Source organism: Armigeres subalbatus, chromosome 3 (genome assembly GCF_024139115.2).
Source record: "Armigeres subalbatus isolate Guangzhou_Male chromosome 3, GZ_Asu_2, whole genome shotgun sequence".
Taxonomy (NCBI): Eukaryota; Metazoa; Arthropoda; class Insecta; order Diptera; family Culicidae; genus Armigeres; species Armigeres subalbatus.
In genome coordinates, this window is record NC_085141.1 from 100,137,503 (window position 1) to 100,158,585 (window position 21,083).

General features: G+C 42.3%; 1 protein-coding gene across 1 annotated transcript; it reads right to left on the minus strand.

Moving 5' to 3' along the window:
• Positions 1-3,174: 3,174 nt before the first annotated feature.
• LOC134223503 (uncharacterized) lies at positions 3,175-14,081 on the minus strand. Its single transcript, XM_062702668.1, has 6 exons — positions 13,523-14,081; positions 12,165-12,876; positions 11,736-11,924; positions 11,279-11,488; positions 5,222-5,416; positions 3,175-3,846 (listed from the first exon to the last, which is right to left on the minus strand). Exons 1-6 carry the CDS (start codon positions 14,078-14,080, stop codon positions 3,257-3,259), a joined length of 2,454 nt encoding a protein of 817 aa, XP_062558652.1. The 5' UTR covers position 14,081; the 3' UTR covers positions 3,175-3,256.
• Positions 14,082-21,083: the final 7,002 nt, after the last annotated feature.

The following is a 21,083-nucleotide window of genomic DNA, read 5'->3' on the forward strand; positions in this document are numbered from 1 at the left end:
GGCTAGTGGGACTGACTACAGGAAGCTGGCCCAAGAGCTCTTGGGTGACGACGCCGAGGTGAGGTCGTTGGGGGCGGAAGTGACCCTCCAGTGCAAGCAACTGGACGAGGTCATAGCAGGAGATTTTAACGCTTGGGCAGTGGAGTGGGATAGCCGCTGCACCAATCAAAGGGGTCAAGCGTTACTAGAGGCGCTAGCGAAGCTCGACACAAAGCTAGTCAATGATGGTTCCGCTAGCACGTTCAGAAGGAACGGGGTCGAGTCATGGATTGACGTAACGTTTGCCAGTCCTGGTCTGGCACCAGACTTGGACTGGAGGGTGGACGAGGGTTACACCCATAGTGATCATCTAGCAATTCGCTTTAGGATCAACTATGGCGTGCAACACACGAGGTCCGGGGAACCCTGTCAGGTCCGGCGGTGAAGAACCAATCACTTCGACAGCGAACTTTTCACCGCGGCCCTGGGACTGGAAGCCAACACTGAAGGTCTAAGCGGGGATGCGTTGGTAGCTGTCCTATCACGTGCGTGTGACCCCCGGTATACTGGTGGAGTCCCGAGATTGCGGCCCTTCGATCAACCTGCCTCTAGGCTAGACGAAGGATGCAACGTGTCCGCACCGAGGATGAAAAAGCAGACCGCTGTGAAGTGTTTCGAGCTGCGAAACTTGGATTTTAACAAGGCCATTAAGAGCAGTAAGAGAGCGTGTTTCGACAACCTATGCGAAGGAGCCAACGCGAATCCGTGGGGTGACGCCTACAGGCTAGTGATGGTCAAGACCAAAGGGAGCTCTTCACCCTCCGAACGGTCCACGGATAGGTTGGCGTGGATTATCGAGGTACTATTGCCGTCTCGAGCCACAAGTCCCTGGCCTCCTGCACCACAAGGCAATATGGGTGCAGCCGAAATGGTGGCTCCGGTGACGAACGAAGAGTTACTCGCGGTGGCCAAATCCCTGGTAACGAACAAAGCTCCAGGGCCTGATGGAGTTCCGAACAGCGCTCTCAAGGCAGCAATCATAGCGAACCCGAACATGTTCAGGCTAGCTATGCAAATATGCCTAGATGAGTGTAGATTCCCTGAAAGATGAAAAAGACAGAAACTGGTGTAGTTGCGGAAGGCCGGGAAGCCGCCGGGCGACCCATCAGCGCATAGACCAATCTGCCTTATAGACACGACGGGCAAGTTGCTAGAGAGGATCATCCTCAACAGGCTGACCCCGTACTCAGAGGGTACGAACGGCCTGTCTAACAACCAGTTCGGTTCTCGCAAGGGTAAGTCCACGTTGGACGCTATTAACTCGGTGGTAAAGACCGCCGAGATTGCGATCCAACAGAAGAGACGAGGTAGGGGAGAGGCGGCCAATATGCGCCCCTTAAGAAAACCTCTGATTTTAACAATGATTAAGCATAAAAGGTTTATTTTTTAATCGTTTACCAAAAATCTAACATATCAGGTGTAATATGATTCAATAATTTACATAAAAAACCAACAATATTTCTATAAAATGATTTTTTTTTCAACTGCTTTATTTCAATCTTCAATTGATGATGCAGGGTAATATGCGCCAGCAGCAGTTTAAAATGCGCCACCCGAAAATAGGTAAACAAACGGCTAATATGCGCCGCTGTACCTGACAGTTCAGTCAAGTATCAATTAAAGAAAAGACGTATTCTCACTTGCATTAAAATTATTATATCTTTTGTTTTATTATTTTGAAAAAAAATGTAATCATGGCGAGCAAAGAAAATGTGTAGTTCAAAAATTGTCAATCAAATCGAATATTATTCTAATATCTGTACTGTACAGTCCGACTTGATGAAATAACAAAGTTTGTTTTAAAATACATGTAAAAACTTATCCTAGCGGTAAGATGCGCGAATAGTCAATGCTGAAGGCTTAATTATTCCCAATCCGGTCAAATTTATCAGCGTGTTAGTATCATCAGTAATAGAGTATCATCGTGTTTTCACCATGGTGTTCAAATGCATATCCTAAGGCAAACGCAGGTTTCCATACCGCAATTAAATACCAACAGTGGCTTCCTACTCGCCGCTGCCAGCATCCAGACGACAACGTATATACGCAAAACGACATTTGTAAGGCAAAAAACATCTAAAGTGGTTTCCTTAAAATTAGGAACTTTCCACGAAAAACTACTTAGTACCAGTTATGTAGGAAGGTTACCGCTACTATGCCTAATATTTTTTTCGCTTACCAACAAATATGAAGTTGTTTAATTTTGGATAATTTAACCTTAGATGTCTTTCGCCATAATGATTTCATAATATTATTCCCCAGTATGCCGCTCTAAGCATGTTGAACGTGAGTGATTGAATAAAAAAAATCTAACTGATAGGCTCTTGAGTTCATTGAATATACCTGTGTCATTAACTATCAAAAACAAAGTACTGGAAGGCAAATTGTTCTTTTTGTTTTTTGAGCAAATTGTTTTGTTTGTCAGTGCGCGTATTGTGATATTTTTTTCCAATAATAGAAATAAAAGAGGTTTAAGGTGATTATAGAATGAAGCCAGAAATCGGCCATTTTGTAAACCACGTGCTTTTCCAATATTCTTTTCAAGAGCACGAGATGAAAGAACCATAACGCGTATGGGGCTGAAATAATGGTAGATCGTTTGCTTAGTTATGCTGAACAATCATAATTTGAGTTTCGGCACTGTACGAAAACTATTACGCCAGATTTGGGGTTTTGGAAATGTATGTAGATAAACGTGTGGTGAATTTAAAATTCACCACGGGCTTCATTCTATAATCACCTTAAAACTATTGAGTAAAATTGTCGCTTCGATTTTCTTTGATCTGGTGTCAAATCGTATGAATTTTGCAAACATTTTGCGCCCCAACCAGCAAAAGATGCTGCAGACAGCACGACAGTGCCAATCATTCTCTGTAGTTTATAACATCTTTTGTAGAGATAAAAAAAAACTTGTTGGGCTTATGCTACGGGAAGGGTAACGTGAGGTGAGTCGATGCATGTAAATCAAATGGGAGCAAACGACTGCTCTCACCATATTCGAGTAATTTCACGTCACTCTACTCGTAGAATAACCCCAATTATATTTCATACATTGTTTAAGTTTATTAAACTTCATGATTCTCATCTTAATATAAAAACAAAAGAAAACTTGTAGATACTTCTTTTTTTCTGTCTTTAAAACATTTCGAAAAAATGCAAATGATAATTTATAATAGAGACAGTGTTTGTTATACATTTATGAGAGTGCTGACATAGATCAGCAATTTCCACATTCCAGGTATACGCGATCAGATGCGCTGCATTCTGAGTGGAACCAATTTTGACACGAGACACATTTGAGCCAACCATTTCCTTCGTCGGATGTACTGAAGCAAGTCCCACAGTAAGAACATAGAATGTCTTCTACTGCATTTATTGCAGTTGTCCTTTTTCCACCTTTGCGTCCTGCTTTTTTGATAAGCTTAAGGTCTTTCTGTGCAGCGAGTTTCAGTAACTTCTGTCTGTGCGTAGTGGATGTGAGGTCAGCCGATACTTCCTTTTTCTTTGATGATTTGGATCGTTTCTTTATTCCGGAATTCACGCTTATCTCCAACGAAGATGATTGAAAGTCGGTATCACATGGCTTCGTATTATTACGACTTTTTTTATCCCAGCGACTTCGTTTAACTTTTGGTTTCATCAGATCTTGACTATTTGAAGCGTCACTGAAGACCGAAGGTGTCATCGTTTGATCAGGATGTGATTGAATAGTCACTTTTCCTTGTGAGTCCATGACGTAATACTCTTCAGGATTCATTACAAAACAGTCCAAATCAGAATTCAAGCCATTTGCAACCCAATCAGCCACTGTAATTATTACAAAATTAAATTGTGTTCGATAATAATATAATACTTATACACATTGGAAAATGGTAAATCTATTTACAGTTCGTAATATTATTGTTTAAATAGAATTATTGAGTTTAAATAAAGTTCAATGTAAAATCGGAGCATGAAAAGCCTCGAGCTTGGCCAATACACAATAAACGTTCGATAACTGCAAGTACAATTCGATAGTTGCACCGGTTATCGGGGCAGCAGGGACTATGTTCAAGGGCTTTACGGCCCCTCCCAACGGCCTCTGCGAGATAGGGGCCTGTCTAGGACGTGGTGGGGTTTGGTAGTGGGATTTGTTAAATCTCTACAAAAATCTACATGTGTCCGCAACCAGGCCAAAGCGACCGTGTGCCCAGTGAGCTCCAATTGGCATGGGGAGTGTCCCTACTTCGGTAGGGTAGTGCGTGTGCTGCTTCAGCAGAGAGCGAGTGATCTGCTTGTGTTGAGGTTGGAGTGTCATAGTGCGTCACCACTATTGTCACCTCGAAGCACGGCATAAGTTTGAGTGTGGACTGGGTGGACTGCGCATGTTGAGGCAGTAGTGTCGGAGCGTAGTATTGTTGGTTGGTCCCTACATACCGCTATTGACACCTCGAGGCATGCCAGTGGAGTGTGAGGGTGAGCACCCAAATAAGACTCACATGGGTGAGACCCATTTGAAGAAGCGTAGCGGGTAACCACTATGGTCATCCCGTTGCATGGCTGAACTTTGTGCATAGACTGCACATGCCGAGGTAGGAACGTAGTATCTGTTGGCCCAGTCAGTTACCGTTATTGACTTTTCGAGGCATGGCAGTGGAATGTTAGAGTAAGCATCCAAGTAAGTCTCATATAGGTAGTGTGAGTTCCTGTGAGAATGAGTACATTAAGTACAGCCTATCCTCCAGAAGTAATGCTGAAAAGCTGTCCCGGGGGGAAATTAGGGTTGGAGCCCAAGGAGGGTTTAGTTGGTGAGAGTCCCACACTCCGTTACACTGCCATGTGGTAGCTTGGTAACTACTACGCGTGTGCTGGTTCAGAGCATAATGCATTACTCCTTGTAAAAAATAAGAACGGCTGTCGTACCGCTCAACATGAAACGATTCAAAACTCAATGACAGCTGAATTGCAATCAGATGATCTTTTATTATATGTGATGTTGACCGATCACTGTTTGTCATCTTAAATGCGTTGCAGTTATCGATCGGCTATTGTAAAATAAATATTAAAATGTGTAAATCACACGCTAGCATGAAAAATAAAACGAAAGAAGTTATCGAAAACCTCATAAATAATGTTTCTGTAGAATATGGAGGAAGTAGCTCCTACTTAATTTATCTCTCACTACTTTATGCTATTAATTTACCTGGTATTTCATCGGCTATGTCGTTAAACACTTGACAATTCGTGACGTTTGCGTCAAACAAATTCGCATTGCAGACTGGAGCCTCATTCGGAACAGTAAAAGAACTTTCGAAAGAATCTTCCAGGAAATGAGCATCCACTAATTCTACCACCGCAGGTGGATTCTTCAACAAGTACAGATTTGATCCACTGTCACCTATAATGAAAATGCAAAAAAAAAAATATATCAGTAGCTAGTAGTAGTTTTATGTACTATAAAAAAAAGTAAAGGAAGAATAAGACTACATACACATATAAAACCGAAACCTAAAATGTAAAAATTGAACACTAGGATACATTTGTTCAGAAAGCCGTTGCAATAAAATATTCAAACTGCTATAGAGTAAAGTGGGGCCAGAGTACGCACTTAGTTTTCAATCGATCATGTAGCCCTTATGAAACAAGTTTCTGCATATCATATCAATGTCGACGATTCGTATACTATTCCTGTATGTTATCCAGTGGAAAAAAATATTGAAATTATTGTAATTCGTTTTAGTAGAGCCCTTATTACAAGACATGTCCCAAGCAACACCTCTTGTTTCTCAGTGAGTAACAATTACTGTGGTGTGACTTACTCAAGGTCTGACTTATGCACAACGCGTCGTGTTTGGAACTCCTTTGTTACACAAAAAGCGCAAGAGGTGGAGCCTATTTGCAACATCTTGCGGCTACAATGAAAATAAAAACATAAAAACCAACCGGGAATCGAACCATGGACCTTGAGATTTGCAACCTTCTACTATAACCATCAAACCAACAATTCTATTTGGAGATTCTGCTACAAGTGCACTGCATAAACAACAAAGTCATCTGTAACTTAATTGCACCTCATACGGAACGTGCAGGGGACTGTAAAAATAAAATACTACTCAGCTGAGCTCAAAGTGTTTTGCAACATATCAGAAACAGTGTCGTAAGAGCAATGAACCGAAGTGTTATTAATTCTGCAACTTATCTGTTTTGTTTCTGATATGAAACTCATCAAATTTTAAACCACCCAAGAAGTCAAATGGGTAGAATATTGCGACGCCACTTTGACGGAAAAGAAACATTGTGATTTTCTGAAACAGGAAAGCGGCTTTAATGTGACTCGATGTATTGCCAGTGTCTTCAATGCAATTTATTAGGAACAAACACCTAGTTGAAAGATGTTGCGCGTGCTGCTTGGGGTGAAAAACGCACTCTTAATCCACCGGTGGGGTAAGAGTGCGCATCGGGTGGGGTAAGAGTACGCACTTATCTAATCATGTCCTTTAAGTATATATTAACACAAATAAGAATTATTAACATTTATTAATATTTATTATTAATGTTTAAAGATTACGTAACCCTTAAAAGGAGAGGGGGTCCAAGAATTGGGATCTTTCATACGAAAAACCATTGTTTTTTTATATACAAAAAAAAACTGCAGAGGTAAAACTATATCAGGTTTCCCGTGGCGTAAACAAAGGAATTTTCCTTGAAGAAAGTCCACCAATCACGTAACGTAAAATTTGGCCATTTAATCACCCCTCCCCCTATTATTATTTATTTATTCAGACTAAGGCCGAAGTGGCCTGTGCGGTATATAAGAATGTTCTCCATTCGGCTCGGTTCATGGCTACCGGGTTACTGTTCGACATTCTGGCTACGTGCCCGGCCCACCGCAGTCGTCCGATTTTCGCGGTGTGAACGATGGATGGTTATTAGGGTGGCTCAAAAAAACACTTTTTCAAATTTTTTGATGGGCCGCCCTCTTATTCAATTCTATTTGATGCCCTGATGCTCTGGACAAAATTTCAACCAAATCGGTCAACGTTTGGGCTGTGCTAAACTCGTTGGAAGTTTATATAGAAAAATGTATGCAGAAACATCCAAAAACAGTGATTTGCAGTTGGACAACACAATTTACGATCAAGAACCATGATACTCATTCATCTCTTGTAGAATTAAATACAGAATGTTATGCTGAAAACCGCGAGAAGATTAGAGTTTATTACGCAAAGATATTAGCATTTTACTGCAGTGTTGTAGGGGTGAATTTATTTCTTTTCAAAGGTAAAAGAAACGAAATTTTCTCAAACCCCACTTCACAGAAATGCTAATAACTTAGCCGGGCAAACTCTAATCTTCTCGCGGTTTTCAGCATAACATTCTGTATTAATTTCTTCAAGATCTGAATGAGTATCATAGTTCTTCATCGTAAGTTATGCCGTCCAACTGCAATTCACTTTTTTTGGATGTTTCTGCATACATTTTTGCATATAAACTTCCAACGAGTTTAGCACCGCCCAAACGTTGACCGATTTGACTGAAATTTTGTCCAGAGCATCAGGGCATCAAATATAACCGAATAAGAGGGCGGCCCATCAAAAAAATTGAAAAAAGTTTTTCCCATACTAATTTGAGCCACCCTAATGGTTATCCCAGCAGCTCATGCAACTCGTGGTTCATTTGCCTCCTCCACGTACCGTCCGCCATTTGCACCCCACCATAGATGGTACGCAGCACTTTCCTTTCGAAAACTCCAAGTGCGCGTTGGTCCTCCACGAGCATCGTCCAGGTCTCGTGTCCGTAGAGGACTACCGGTCTAATGAGCGTTTTGTAGATTGTCAGTTTGGTACGGCGGCGAAATCTATTCGATCGGAGCGTCTTGCGGAGTCCAAAGTATGTACGATTTCCAGCCACTATGCGTCTTCGAATTTCTCTGCTGGTATCATTTTCGGCAGTCACCAGTGAGCCCAAGTACACAAATTCTTCTACCACCTCGATTTCGTCACCACCGATGCAAATTCGCGGTGGGTGGCTCACATTGTCTTCTCTTGAACCCCTTTCTATCATGTACTTCGTCTTCGACGTGTTGATGACTAGTCCGATCCGCTTAGCTTCCTTCTTCAGTCTGATGTAGGCTTCCTCCATCTTCTCAAAGTTACGTGTCATAATATCATGTTGTCGGCGAAGCCAACTAGCTGGACGGACTTATTGAAAATTGTACCACTCGTGTTAATCCCTGCCCTTCGTATTACCCCTTCCAAAGCGATGTTGAAAAGCAGACACGAAAGACCATCACCTTGCCGTAACCCTCTGCGGGTTTCAAAGGGACTCGAGAATGCCCCTGAAACTCGAACAACGCACATCACCCGATCCATCGTCGCTTTGATCAACCGTGTCAGTTTATTCGGAAATCCGTGTTCGTGCATTAGCTGTCATAGCTGGACCAGATTGATTGTATCAAATGCGGCTTTGAAGTCGATGAATGTGTGGGCACGTTGTTATCGCGGCATTTCTGCAGTACTTGGCGAATAGCGAACACCTGGTCCGTGGTGGAGCGTTCGCCCATAAAACCCGCCTGGTACTGCCCCACAAATTCCCTTGCAATTGGTGCTAGTCGACGGCATAAAATTTGGGAGAGTACCTTGTAGGCGGCGTTCAGCAATGTGATTGCACGGTAGTTGCTACAATCCAGCTTATCGCCCTTTTTGTAGATGGGACACACGACACCTTCCATCCACTCCTGCGGCAAAACTTCCTCCTCCCAAATCTTGGTAATGACCCAGTGCAGCGCTCTAGTCAGTGCCTCACCACCGTGTTTAAATAGCTCTCCTGGTAGTTGGTCAACCCCAGGGGCTTTGTTGTTCTTCAGCCGGCCAATCTCCTCCTGGATTTCCTGGAGTTCCGGAGCCGGTAGAATTATGTCCTGCGCGCGTTCCCCCAGGTCCATCACCATACCGTCATCTTCGTCTGCCACATCGCCATTCAGGTGCTCTTCATAGTGCTGCCGCCACCTTTGGATCACCTCACGCTCGTTCGTAAGAAGATTCCCGTTTATGTCCTTACACATATCAGGCTGTAAGGCACGTGGCCCTTACGTGAACGGTTCAACTTCTCATAGAACTTTCGTGTTTTATTAGCGCGGTACAGTTGCTCCGTCTCTTCACGGTCTCGATCTTCCTGCTGACGCTTTTTCCTCCGGAAAGTCGAGTTTTGTCTGTTCCGCGCCTGTTTATATCGTGCCTCGTTCGCCCTCGTGCGGTGTTGCAGCAATCTCGCCTATGCTGCATTCTTCTCTTCTACCAACTGCTCACATTCGCCGTCATACCAGTCGTTTCTCTAATCCGGGGGCACCGTGCCAAGTGCAGCGGTTGCGGTGTTACCAATGGCGGATCGAATGTTTTTCCAGCCATCTTCAAGAGACGCTGTGCCTAGCTGCTCGTCCGTTGGGAGTGCCACTTCCAGCTGCTGCGCGTATTCTTGGGCTAGTCTACCGTCTTGTAGCCACCCAATGTTAAGCCGCGGCGTCCGACTTCGACGCGTGTTGTACACCGTCGAGAGTTTTGAGCGCAGGTATACTGCAACGAGGTAGTGGTCGGATTCAATATTCGCAATGCGGTAAGTGCGGACGTTCGTGATGTCATAGTCCCTGCTGCCCGTGCCCCCTCCCCTATATCTTACACTTTTTGTTTGAATCCTCTAAAAATTGTATGGATCGTCATACATCTCGCAACCCCTCCCAGCTAAGCGTTGCGTAATTTATGGATGTTTCTTTTGATTAAATGAAATTATCATTTAGACTAAATTGTGTTTTGGGACTATGTTTGGGTTTACAAAAAGTCATAATACAATTTCAAGATTTCGCTTCAGTGCATTGTTCGCTAAGTCCTTTCTAACACCAAATTACATCAACTTATCCTTAAAACTTGTGATTGACATCAGAACTTGAACATTCACATGCACACTCTTGCCCCACCCGTACCTGCGTACTTTTACCCCACAGCCCCAAAATTTATTCAGGTAATGGTTTTGACTTCTTGGAAAACCAACCGGATTGGTGTTCTGCACCATAAAGTACTCTATACAATAGGTTATCTAAATGGTATAATGTTCATCTGATTGAACGTATACATGGTAATGAAATACTAGTTGCGGAAACACAATTATTTTTAGCAAAATGACCAAAAAGTTATCTAACTCAATGTCAAATCGTTCACAATTACACATGATAAAAGTTGGTTAGAATACCTGTCAAACTGATGCAGTGCTGCTAGTTTATCTTTTTTATTATTTAAAAAAACGAAAACGTACTCTTACCTCACGCGCACTTTTTCCCCACTCTACTCTATCTCAGTGATCTATCTCTTCTAGTTTGCTAACATTACTAAATCTTGTATCTAGGGGTGTTCAGTTTTTTTACTAGAGCTGTGAAAATAAAGTAAGGATTTTATAAATTTACATCTAGGGTAACTGTACCAGTTTTGGCCATGTGCCTAATTGGGACAGTTTCATGCATAACTCCAAAAATAAAGCAATTATCGAGGGGTTTATAAGCTCTAACAGAAGATACATGCCTTATCCTTCTTCGCTGATGAAACTGATCAGATATTTTTTTGGAAAATATGCATTTTTCAGTGTTGGCCAAATCAGGCACTAAGGTGGTCAAAACCGGTACACTTCCCCTGCATAGAAAAACATTCGTGGCAAAAAATACTATTTTGTAGACTACGCCTTGTTTATCATTAAATTTCGATATTGACTGTTTTAGGCACCTTCAAAATCGTCGCCAACAGCAATGTTCTAAAACTGTGTAATAAATATCTAAATCATTTTAATCTGCATGAAAAACTGGGCTCAATTTTGATATAGTTACACTAAATTGGTCGTTATCTAAAAATGACTGGTCCTTCTTTTCCAATGAACCTTTTTTAACCAATGAAGATTTTATACAATAATTGTCAGATTTGTTTTTTGGGTGTAGATGCATAGATATCATTTGCGAAAAAAAACCCTAATTACACATGTTTGAAATCGTTGCTTCACTCCCGCAGCTCCAGCGAAAAACTGAACACCCCAGCATTGTTAAAACACTAGAAGGGTTTGAAGGAAAAACTGAGAAAGTTGGTCGGCTAATGGAATATAGCCATTTGAAAATTTAATTGGAATACAGTGTACAAAAATCCAACTTGTTTGATAAATAAATAAATAAAATAAAATAATTATTTAACCATTTTCCCATAGTAAAATTAAATAGTCATTTACTCACCTTGCATTTGGCTCATATTAGCATTCACTATTTGATACTCAGCAATGTTCATTTCATTCAGATCAGTATTAATGATTGAATGTACTAGCGCGACTGGCATTTTGATAGAATTCTGGCATGTATCATCCAGTAGATAATTTACTTCTGGTTCTACCATATTGCTTGGTCCTGAAAAATCTTCACTCAGTAAACTCAAATCGATGTAGCCCGCTGGAACAAATAAGAAGGGACACATGAAATACGTTATGCGAAGATGAACATTTTCAATCCAATCAATAAATTACATAAAAAATCTAAAAAACCTGGAAATCTAAAAACCTATGAATCTAAAAATTCAGAAACTCTAATTCTGAAAGATTAGAACTGTAGGCTTCTGTAAACATAAAAAGTTCTGAAAACTTCGATATTTTAAACCCTAAAATCTTAAAGTAAAAAAAACTACTTTATTTTTATATACCTGGTATTTGATCCATTGTGTGATCAGCTTGACGGTTCGTGACGTTCATATCATACTGACACACGGCAGAAGCTGCTGTATTCGGAGCAGTTGAAGAATTTTCGAAAGAATCTTCCAGGGCATGAGCATCCATTAACTCAACCACTGCAGGTGGATTTTTCAAGAACAGATGTGAATCAATGGCGTCACCTGTAAGAAAAATAATTATTAAATAAATATTAAGGATCAAAGCATTGTTTTAAAAATCTACAAATCTAAAAAAAAATAATGTAAGAACTAAAAATAACTTTTTAGATGAAGTTTTGACGAAGAATAAACTGAACGCCTAATAAATGATTACCCTGATATTTTTATTTTGAAATTAAAAAAGAAAAAATGCGGATTGCTCATTCACCAGGTGGAATTTGAAGTCAAAGGGATTCAACTTACCTTCAGGAACAATTACAGAGGAAACTGTGACAGAATCGTTTTGGCACTCCTGAGCTTGCAATGCATCTGAGGCCGCAAAGTCATCGTAAGTGAAAATATTAGGATCAAATGGAAATATTCCTGTAGCCTTAAAACCGTTCATAGCCGTTGACAACGTAGCCGATTTAACAAAAGAATCCTTGACCAGTGCTGATATGTTGTTCAGAGTTACAACCTGCCCCGGATTACCTTTTAAAAATAATTCCACTGCTCTCGAGTAATTTTTTTTTAGAGGGCCCATGAACGCAACGTCCAAAGGTTGCAATTTGTGGGACGTATGCGGAGGCATCGAAATAACTCGTACGTGGTTCTGTTTGGCCTTTTCTAGCATGCTAAAATTTCTAGTATGAGTCGAATGCCCATCTAAAATGAGCAGCACCGGCGCATCAGAATTAGGCTTCACGTATTCTATGAAATGGTCTAACCATTTATTGCATGTTTCCATTGTGCTCCATCCTCTTGGAGAGCACTGGAATTTTGAATCAGGTGGAGCACCCTGCTTCCACGACTCTTGAACTCTCTGCCGGGGGAATATAAAGAACGGTGGCACGTAGTTCCCGGCTGCCGACATCGCAAAAATTACTGTTGTCGTGATCCCCCTTTCACCAGATGAGATTCCTGCGACATGACGTTGCCCCTTTTTGGCAACAATTTTGGATGCTTTTGTTGGTACCTGAAACAATAAGTAATGAACGTTACATAACATTTTGGAAATCGGAGAAAGAGATGGGGGTTAGAAATTTGCAATGTTGCAGTTACGAAATTCGCGATTGAGCTCCAGTACCACAGCCAAACAGACAAAATACCGCAATACAAAATACCAAGGCTCCATATATGCGATAAACTTCACCGTCGCACAAAAATCAACGATATCTGTTCTTGGGCTTATTCTACGAGTGGAGTGACGTGAGATTGCTCGAATGACGTGAGAAGAGTCGTATAGCCCCATTTGAATAACATGGTCACCTCACGTGAGAATTGCAAAAATCGACTCACCTCACGTCACTCGACTCGTAGAATAAGCCCAGCTTTTCCAGGTGTCGGTAGTGAGTAACAAATTAGTAATTATTTGAATTGATCTGTAACTGATTAAAAAATCGCATAACACATGTCTGTTTGTTTGTGCTAGTACGGTTTTGAAACTCAGAAGCCCTCTCGTACTAAAGTCGCACATGCCATGCCAGCGGATTGGCGACGCAAACGGCAAATTAGACAGAAAATATATGGGCTGTTTGTCAAAACATGCCGTTTCCGTTCCGCGGAATTGCATAGGAGGCTTTAGTGTAGAATCCCTTACGAAAACAGTCACATCAACTCACCGTACTAACTCCCGTTTCATCCATATTCCATATACGAGATGCAGAGTACTCATGGTCATTAAAAACCGTTTCCAGCAAGTTCCAGAACTCCTGCACACTGTTCCGGTTGAACCCCTTAATGCGTGCCATTGATGTTGCCTCTGGCTTTCGAAGGGCCAGGGAAGAATTGCGGAGCATGAAGTGTTTGAGCCAGTCCTTCCCAGCGAGTTTAACTGTACGGTTGAACGGATGATCTAGACCGAGTTCCTCTGCCTTTTCGAAGGCCAAGCTTCGAACATCACGAGAAGTTAAACCATATCCCGATTGGCTAAACTTCATTAGTTCACTAATCATTTCATCTTCCTGCACGCGTGAAAATACCGGAAACAGGCTCCCCAACGGCGGCATTTCAACTTTCTCACCAGCTGTTGATTTCCGTAAATAACGGTCTAGGGTTTTCCTTGGGACATTGTACTTCCGCGATGCCTCTCTTTTAGGTATTCCGTCGCGCACCGTCTTGACCGCCTGTATCATGTTGTCTAACGACCAGCGTCTGCGAACATTTTTTCTTCGATACATTTTACTTTTTCTCAATCACAAAATGCTTTTTGGGCCGAAACACTTCAATTTTAACATTTGATGCGACTGTCACTTCAAAATAAGTTTGTTTGTATGGTCAATGAGTAGATGCAAAGGTGTGGAAATCTATGTTATGTGTGTGAGAGGGTGTGATATTCGGGTGTGGCGGAAAAGATTTTATTACTACGGTCGACCGGTGGCTGTGTGTGTGTGTTTTTTTTTCATAGAGTTTTGACACTTCGTAGCAAAAACGCTGGAAACTGTATGTGTGTGTGTGTGCAACTCTGAAATTATGTGTGTCGTCATTTTTTGTTTACATACTCCACCATCCACTATAAGGCTAGCTGACGTTTATCTTCTTTCTCTTGCACGCGCACAGACGGAATAGAGTTTGTTTTCATACGGAAACGCTTCCGAAGCGTTTCCGTATGAAAACAAATCCTATCCTTTTCTTGCGCGTGCAAGAGAAAGATGATTAAACGTCAGATAGCCTTATTAAATCAATTACTAAAAGGTCTATTCTTATTAGTTGATTTAAGACAACAGTATAGGCCTTTTCACGAGACGTTTAAAAACAGCTGATTTTACCGTCAATTGACAATTCTTCTATGAAAGTGACAGCTTTGGACTTGCGGGCCTGTTCAGCGGTTGCAAACAAGTGCAGTCACGGCAGTGTCACATGAAAAGGTCTATGCGCTATCATTGACCATTTTATTAGGCTTTCTGTTAGCATGTACGCACACGCACATTTCACTCAGTTTGTTTTCAACTGTGAGCAGCTTTCACGGCAATAATAAATGGGATTGTTTGTTACACTTTTGGTAACCATGAACCATGCGTTCGTGTTGGTGAGAAATATTAACGAGTCCCTAATGTGACATTGAACTTGTTTTCATGATCGTGCAAAGGTAAAACTTCAAAGAACTGTCAATAGTTATCAAAATCAGCTGTTTTTCATACGTCTTGTGAAAAGGCCTATTTAGCGAAAACAAATTTTTTACAGAACATATTTCACCCCTTACCTTATTTATAATGACCTTGACTAACTTCCAGCGAGAAAAAAAAACAAAGGTTCTCTCGATAATAATCAATATTTTGTTAATTATTAGATATCTGTGTCATACGCCTTTACCATATGTAGGCAATTCAAGTTGAGCGTAGTATAGTGGCGCGTTTTGCACAACTGTCGTTTTTACTACAAAATGTAAGTTTTACCATGAAAAATATAGTGAAGTTACCATTTTCATCACTTGGCATAACCATGAATAATATGTGTTTCCGGACAAGTGGTAAGTAGGGACGAAAAATGTTTTTATTTAGTGAAAAATCCTTACCGGAATAAAGCCTAAAAAAGTATCAAATAATGACAAAAACCAAACTTATTTTTAATTATTTTTTAAATTATATTTCAATCATGATCTTTCATTTGAGCATCTAAATAGATGACTATGCATCAATTGGCATCGGTTTTATTACTTAATTCGGTTTATTAACCAAGAAAATGCGATGGCTCGTTTTACCTGACTGGCGCATTTTAAACTTACTTCCCCTATTCGATACTGTGCGTTAGTGACACTTGATGTGAAGAACGCATTCAACAGCGCAAGCTGGGATGCCATCGCGCTCTCGTTACACCGGCTTAGCCTGCCGGTGGGCCTGTACCGGATTTTTGAAAGCTATTTCCAGAACCGTGTACTATTATACGAGACCGAAACCGGTCAGAGAAGCGTTCCTATTACCGCAGGAGTTCCGCAAGGTTCAATACTGGGCCCGGTAGTATGGAACCTTATGTATGACGGGGTTCTGGAACTAAAGTTCCCTCCTGGTGTTAAGATCGTCGGTTTTGCAGATGACGTAACCTTGGAGGTCAACGGGGAGTCAACGGTAGAACTGACCGCAGCACACGCGATCAGCACGGTGGAGGATTGGATGAGCGCTAGAGGCCTGCAGCTCGCTCAACATAAGACGGAGGTGGTTATCGTCAACAACCGCAAGTCGGTTCAACATGCAGTGATTCACGTGGTTGAAGTCGCGATCGCATCAAAGCGGAGTTTGAACCTCCTCGGGACTGACCTTCGCCAGCCATGTCGACTACGCGTGCAAGAGAGCTTCGATTGCGGTTGCGGCATTATCGAGGATGATGTCCAACAGTTCCAAGGTGTGTACCAGTAGACGTAGGCTACTGGCAGGCGTTGCCGTATCTATTTTTAGGTACGGCGGTCCGTTCTGGGCGAGAGCTCTGGGGGTAACCAGTTATCTGCGGAAGCTGGAGAGCACGTACCGCTTAATGTGTCTCAGAGTGATATCTGCCTACCGCACGATATCACACGATGCAGCTTGCGTGATTGCGAGCATGATGCCAGTCGGGCTGGTCATCCGGGAAGACGAGGAGTGTTTCGAGCTACGTGGCACCAGAGGAGCCCGCGAACGCATCAGCGTGACTTCGGTTGCCAGATTGCAGCGTGAGTAGGATATCTCTTCTAAAAGTAGGTGGACCCTAACTGATACCTAACATATCGCGCTGAGTGGAGAGACCCCATCTGACACAATTCCTACCAGGCCATGGCTGCTTCCGGCAGTACCTCCACAGGTTCGGGCACGCGGAGAGCCCCGTCTGCCCTGACTGCCCAGGTTTTGACGAAACTGCAGAGCACATACTGTTCGTATGTCCTCGTTTCGACGTCGAAAGAAGAGCTATGCTAGACGTTTGCGGTCGGGACACAACCCCGGATACCCTTATCCAGAGGATGTGCCAAGCGGTGGAGAAGTGGGACGCAGTTTCGACTGCAACCACTCAGATTGCCTGCAGCTTGCAGAGAATCTGGCGCGCTGAGCAGCAGTCGACAAGCATGACTAACTTGTGATTGGTTAGTTAGAGCGAAAACAGGCTGAGCGCGGGGAAGTGAATGTTTGCACATGTCGAGGTAAGAGTGTCGCAGCGGGTGGCAAACGCAGTCGCCATTACGAGGCATGGCAGAAGAGTGACCGCATAGGTGTTAGTATGGACTGCATATGCCGAGGTAGGAGGGTCGTAGCGTAGAATTGTTGGTACCTATTGCTATCGACACCTCGAGGCATATGCCATATGGCAGAGATGAGTAGAGTGAGCATCCAAGTCAGACTCGCGTGGCATGTTAGAGGTGAGCACCCAAGTCAGACTCACATGGTATGTCAAGAGCGAGCACCCATGACGGACTCGCATGGCATGTCAGAAGTGAGAACCTAAGTAAGTCCCACATGGTGTGTCAAAGCATGTGTCAGGAGGAGTGGCAAGGTGTGCTAGAGTGAGCACCCAAATAAGGCTCAGATTTGTGTGCTAGAGCGTGAATCAGGTGGTAGGGTGAGCACCCAAGTTAGACTCATACGGGATGAGTACCTGTGTGAGTGTGAATGAGCGAGTACGTTAAGTACTGCCTATCCCCCAGAAGTAATGCTGGGAGGCAGTTCCTGGGGGAACCAGGGTATTAGTAGAGAGGGTAACTCAAGTAACCTTCTGTTGCTTGGGTGGGTTTAGTAGGTCCGGCGGGCTGGCTTTCTGCCTTCCGCGCCAACCCCACTCTCTGAGTGATAATTTCAGGTGTCTTTATGGAGATTTGTCTTCATCCCTCTACAAAAAATAAAAAATAAAAAAAAACCTTTTAGTGGCAGTACTCCCGCAAGTACTTCCAAGCTCATCGTATGAGTCGAATTCATACATCCTAACGCGATACGGAGACAACGGTACTGAATCCGTTGAAGCTTCAGCATGTGTGTTTTAGCCGCGGACTGGAAGCAGAAACTACCGTATTCGAGGACCGACAAAATTGTTGTTCAATACAACGTTATAAAATCCTCGGGATGCGCTCCCCATACCATGTTCCGGTTATTGTTCGCATGAAGTTGATCCGTTTATGGCATTTTTGTGTCAGATACACAATGTGCTTCCCAAAGGTGCATTTCAAGTCGAACCAGACCCATCGTTAATAGCGTTCGTCTCAGTGGACGAATTTCTGCGGTAAGCCCCTCAATCGACAGATTTCAAGTATGCCTTCCATGTCCATGCTTGATAAGACCCGAAAAACTTGTTTCAATAGGCATGAAACTGCTTTCAATGAAAAACATTGAGATCAAGGGAACCTATAATTATGGGTACCACATAATTCTTGCATCATTTCATTACCACGTTCTGATTGGTGCAGACACCAGCGAATGAGCTGCCGCTGGGTCTGCCGAGAAGCCATAAAACAACGCAACGCAATTTTTTCCTTTCATTCTGACCGGGACAAGCGAAGCAACCGCATCATCGATTGAACAGCACTCACACCTTTTAGCAGGGAATGAAGTCTGCACCGACCGCTTTTTCGGCTCGACATCATCGAAGCGACCATCATCAGCCGAAACCTAGCCAGTACATCAGCAGTCCACCCTACAGACCCGACAAAGCAGCAATGCTGAGCAGATACCGGCAGCAGCAGCAGAGTCTAGCCGAGACCGGCCGGCATAGGTGCTGAGCCGAGACAGGCTGAAGAAAAGCCACATGATGCAGCATGTGTGTCCAAAAAACAAACGGTTCTTCAGAGAGCCAATAATAGAGATCAATATCAATGCTTTCAATACCCTTCGGGATAGAAATTGTACTTGGGTGCCAAATCCAATATTCTAGAGATAAAAATTTATGCGTGATTTTCATAAATAGCGTCAAAACTAACAGTGGATAATTTTTCTGATTTAACCGCGAAGTGGACGAAGGACTTCGCTTGACCATGTCTTTAAAGATTCATAAGATGTCCAAATCTCTCACATAATCTTATTTGGATAAAAAAACACCGATAACAGCTCAAACATTAATAAACTATCAATCGATTTTTCATCAAATGTTGGATTTTTTGGCATTTACAAAAAATATGTAGATAAACATTGTTTGATACTGACCGCACACAAAACGGACGTGACTGAATGATCGTCCCATGTTACCAATTCTAAATCTTATCACCCGAAATCCCATGTCCGGGTGTTTCCTTCCTTCTACTACTAGGCAAAAGCCCTTCTCGAACGCGTTAATGATGATGACGCTTTGGCTGACAAAGAAGCGGGATACAAGACACTAGCTGATTGGCCCACCAATTGGGAAGCAGAGAAGATTCAAAATAAGGTATAAAAGAAAAGTGCATTCGCTCGCAGAGCATTCAGTCTTTTTTATACCAACACTAGAAATTTGCGGTTATTTGAAAAGATCGTGTTCTTACTTTTTGGACTTAGCCGAAGCAAACAGCCTTTTTCAAGGCTCTAAGAGTTAAAAATAATGTTCTCCTTCAGTCGCTATCGCACGGATTAGAAGGCTCTTCAGTGGAAGCGCTGAGATACAGTCTACAATGTCTACATCCCCTGCTGAGCCAACTTGTGGTTTATTTCAGGCAGTCCTTCAGTGGGAAGGTTGCTGTCGAGGCTAATATTTCGTGACCGGACAGATACTTCCTGAATTTTTTTGATGATTCCTGTTCGAGGTAGATTTGATTTCTGTGTCGGTTTGATGAGAAGATTTTGCCAAGGAATGGTATGCAACGCCGATTATTTATCCAAAATAGTTGATGTGAGGAATTTGGACATATTATGTATCTTAAAGGCATGGCCAAGTCAAGTCCTACGTCCACTTAGCGGTTATGTCACAGACATTACCCACTGTTCGTTTTTTTTTTGAAAAGACAACCATCTCAGTTTTCTCCGGAGAGAATTCGATACCCAGCTTTGTAGCCCAAGTAGACAAACTGTCCAGAGAATCTTGCAATGGTCCTCGCAGATCAACTGCGGTTGGCCCCGAAACGGATAAAACGCAGTCATCCGCAAGCTGTCTTATCGAGCAATTTGGTATGAGACATTCATCAAGGACTCTGACGTAAAAATTGTAAAGAAGGGGGCTCATGCATAAGCCCTGGGGGAGACCCATGAAGATACACGGAAACAAATGCATACCCACAATCATGAATAAAAAATCATGAAATCATGAATCATGCCAGTTCACGAAATCATAATTATAATTCATCATTTCAGGAACATTATTCATGGTACTACGCAATCTTCAACAGTCGACAAAATGCATAACCGGTTATACTTCGAACACTCCTTTCCCAAGAAGTGAGAACGACTAAAAGGTAGCACGCCGGATTCTAACTCGGTGTACTCGAGTTCAAAACCCCTGTTGAACTTTTTTTTTTATTTTTCGATTGCTTCTAGAATATCACCAGTAAAACTCTTAAAACCCGGGATTTAGCTCTGCTTGTAGACCATTTCAAGCAAGAGAATTTGTTCAGTAATAAGAACTTCCGTGTGTTCCTCTCACTACCATTGTTCACCAGTTCAAGAAGAGTTAGTACGTATTTAAACCCCTAACTCGATTTTTCCAGCAGTCAGTTCAGCCTAGGACCGGGTACCGAGGTTTTTTTTTTAACTAATTGCTTGAAAAGTTGTTTCCGCTGCATACAGTTTAGCCTCAAACAAGAGGAATTCGAGTCTCTCATCTGTCTGCAAGGTAACATTAATTGGTCGGGGTTCTGCCAAAACACACCAAGCGCCAACTAAAAATCACCTATTTTTTTGCCCAAACTTTCGTTTAATGGATATAATTGATCGCAAATCATATCGAATATCCCCCAACTCTATAACTGAGGATATCATACATCAAATATACGTATGCTTAGATATGAAATGATTCCCGTTTTCTTAGTGGGAACAAAATATTACAAGTCAGTTGAAAAGCCGTTTGGTGCTGTTTGGCCGAACCCCGACCAATTATGTTTTATTTTTGAGAAGGCTGTTGGTAGTTGGTAGTGTTACGAGATAGCTGATATTAGTAAAGATTAATGTTTAAATGAAAATTCTGTGTTTATTATAGTCTGAGTGCAAAATTTGAGAAGTTGTCGCCGGCGCACACTGTGGCGGACCGCTGCATTCGTTGGACAAAAACCTCTAGCACTCTCTGAATACGTTCTAGAGTTTTAGTGTCTTCAGCACTCTATCGCGGGTGATT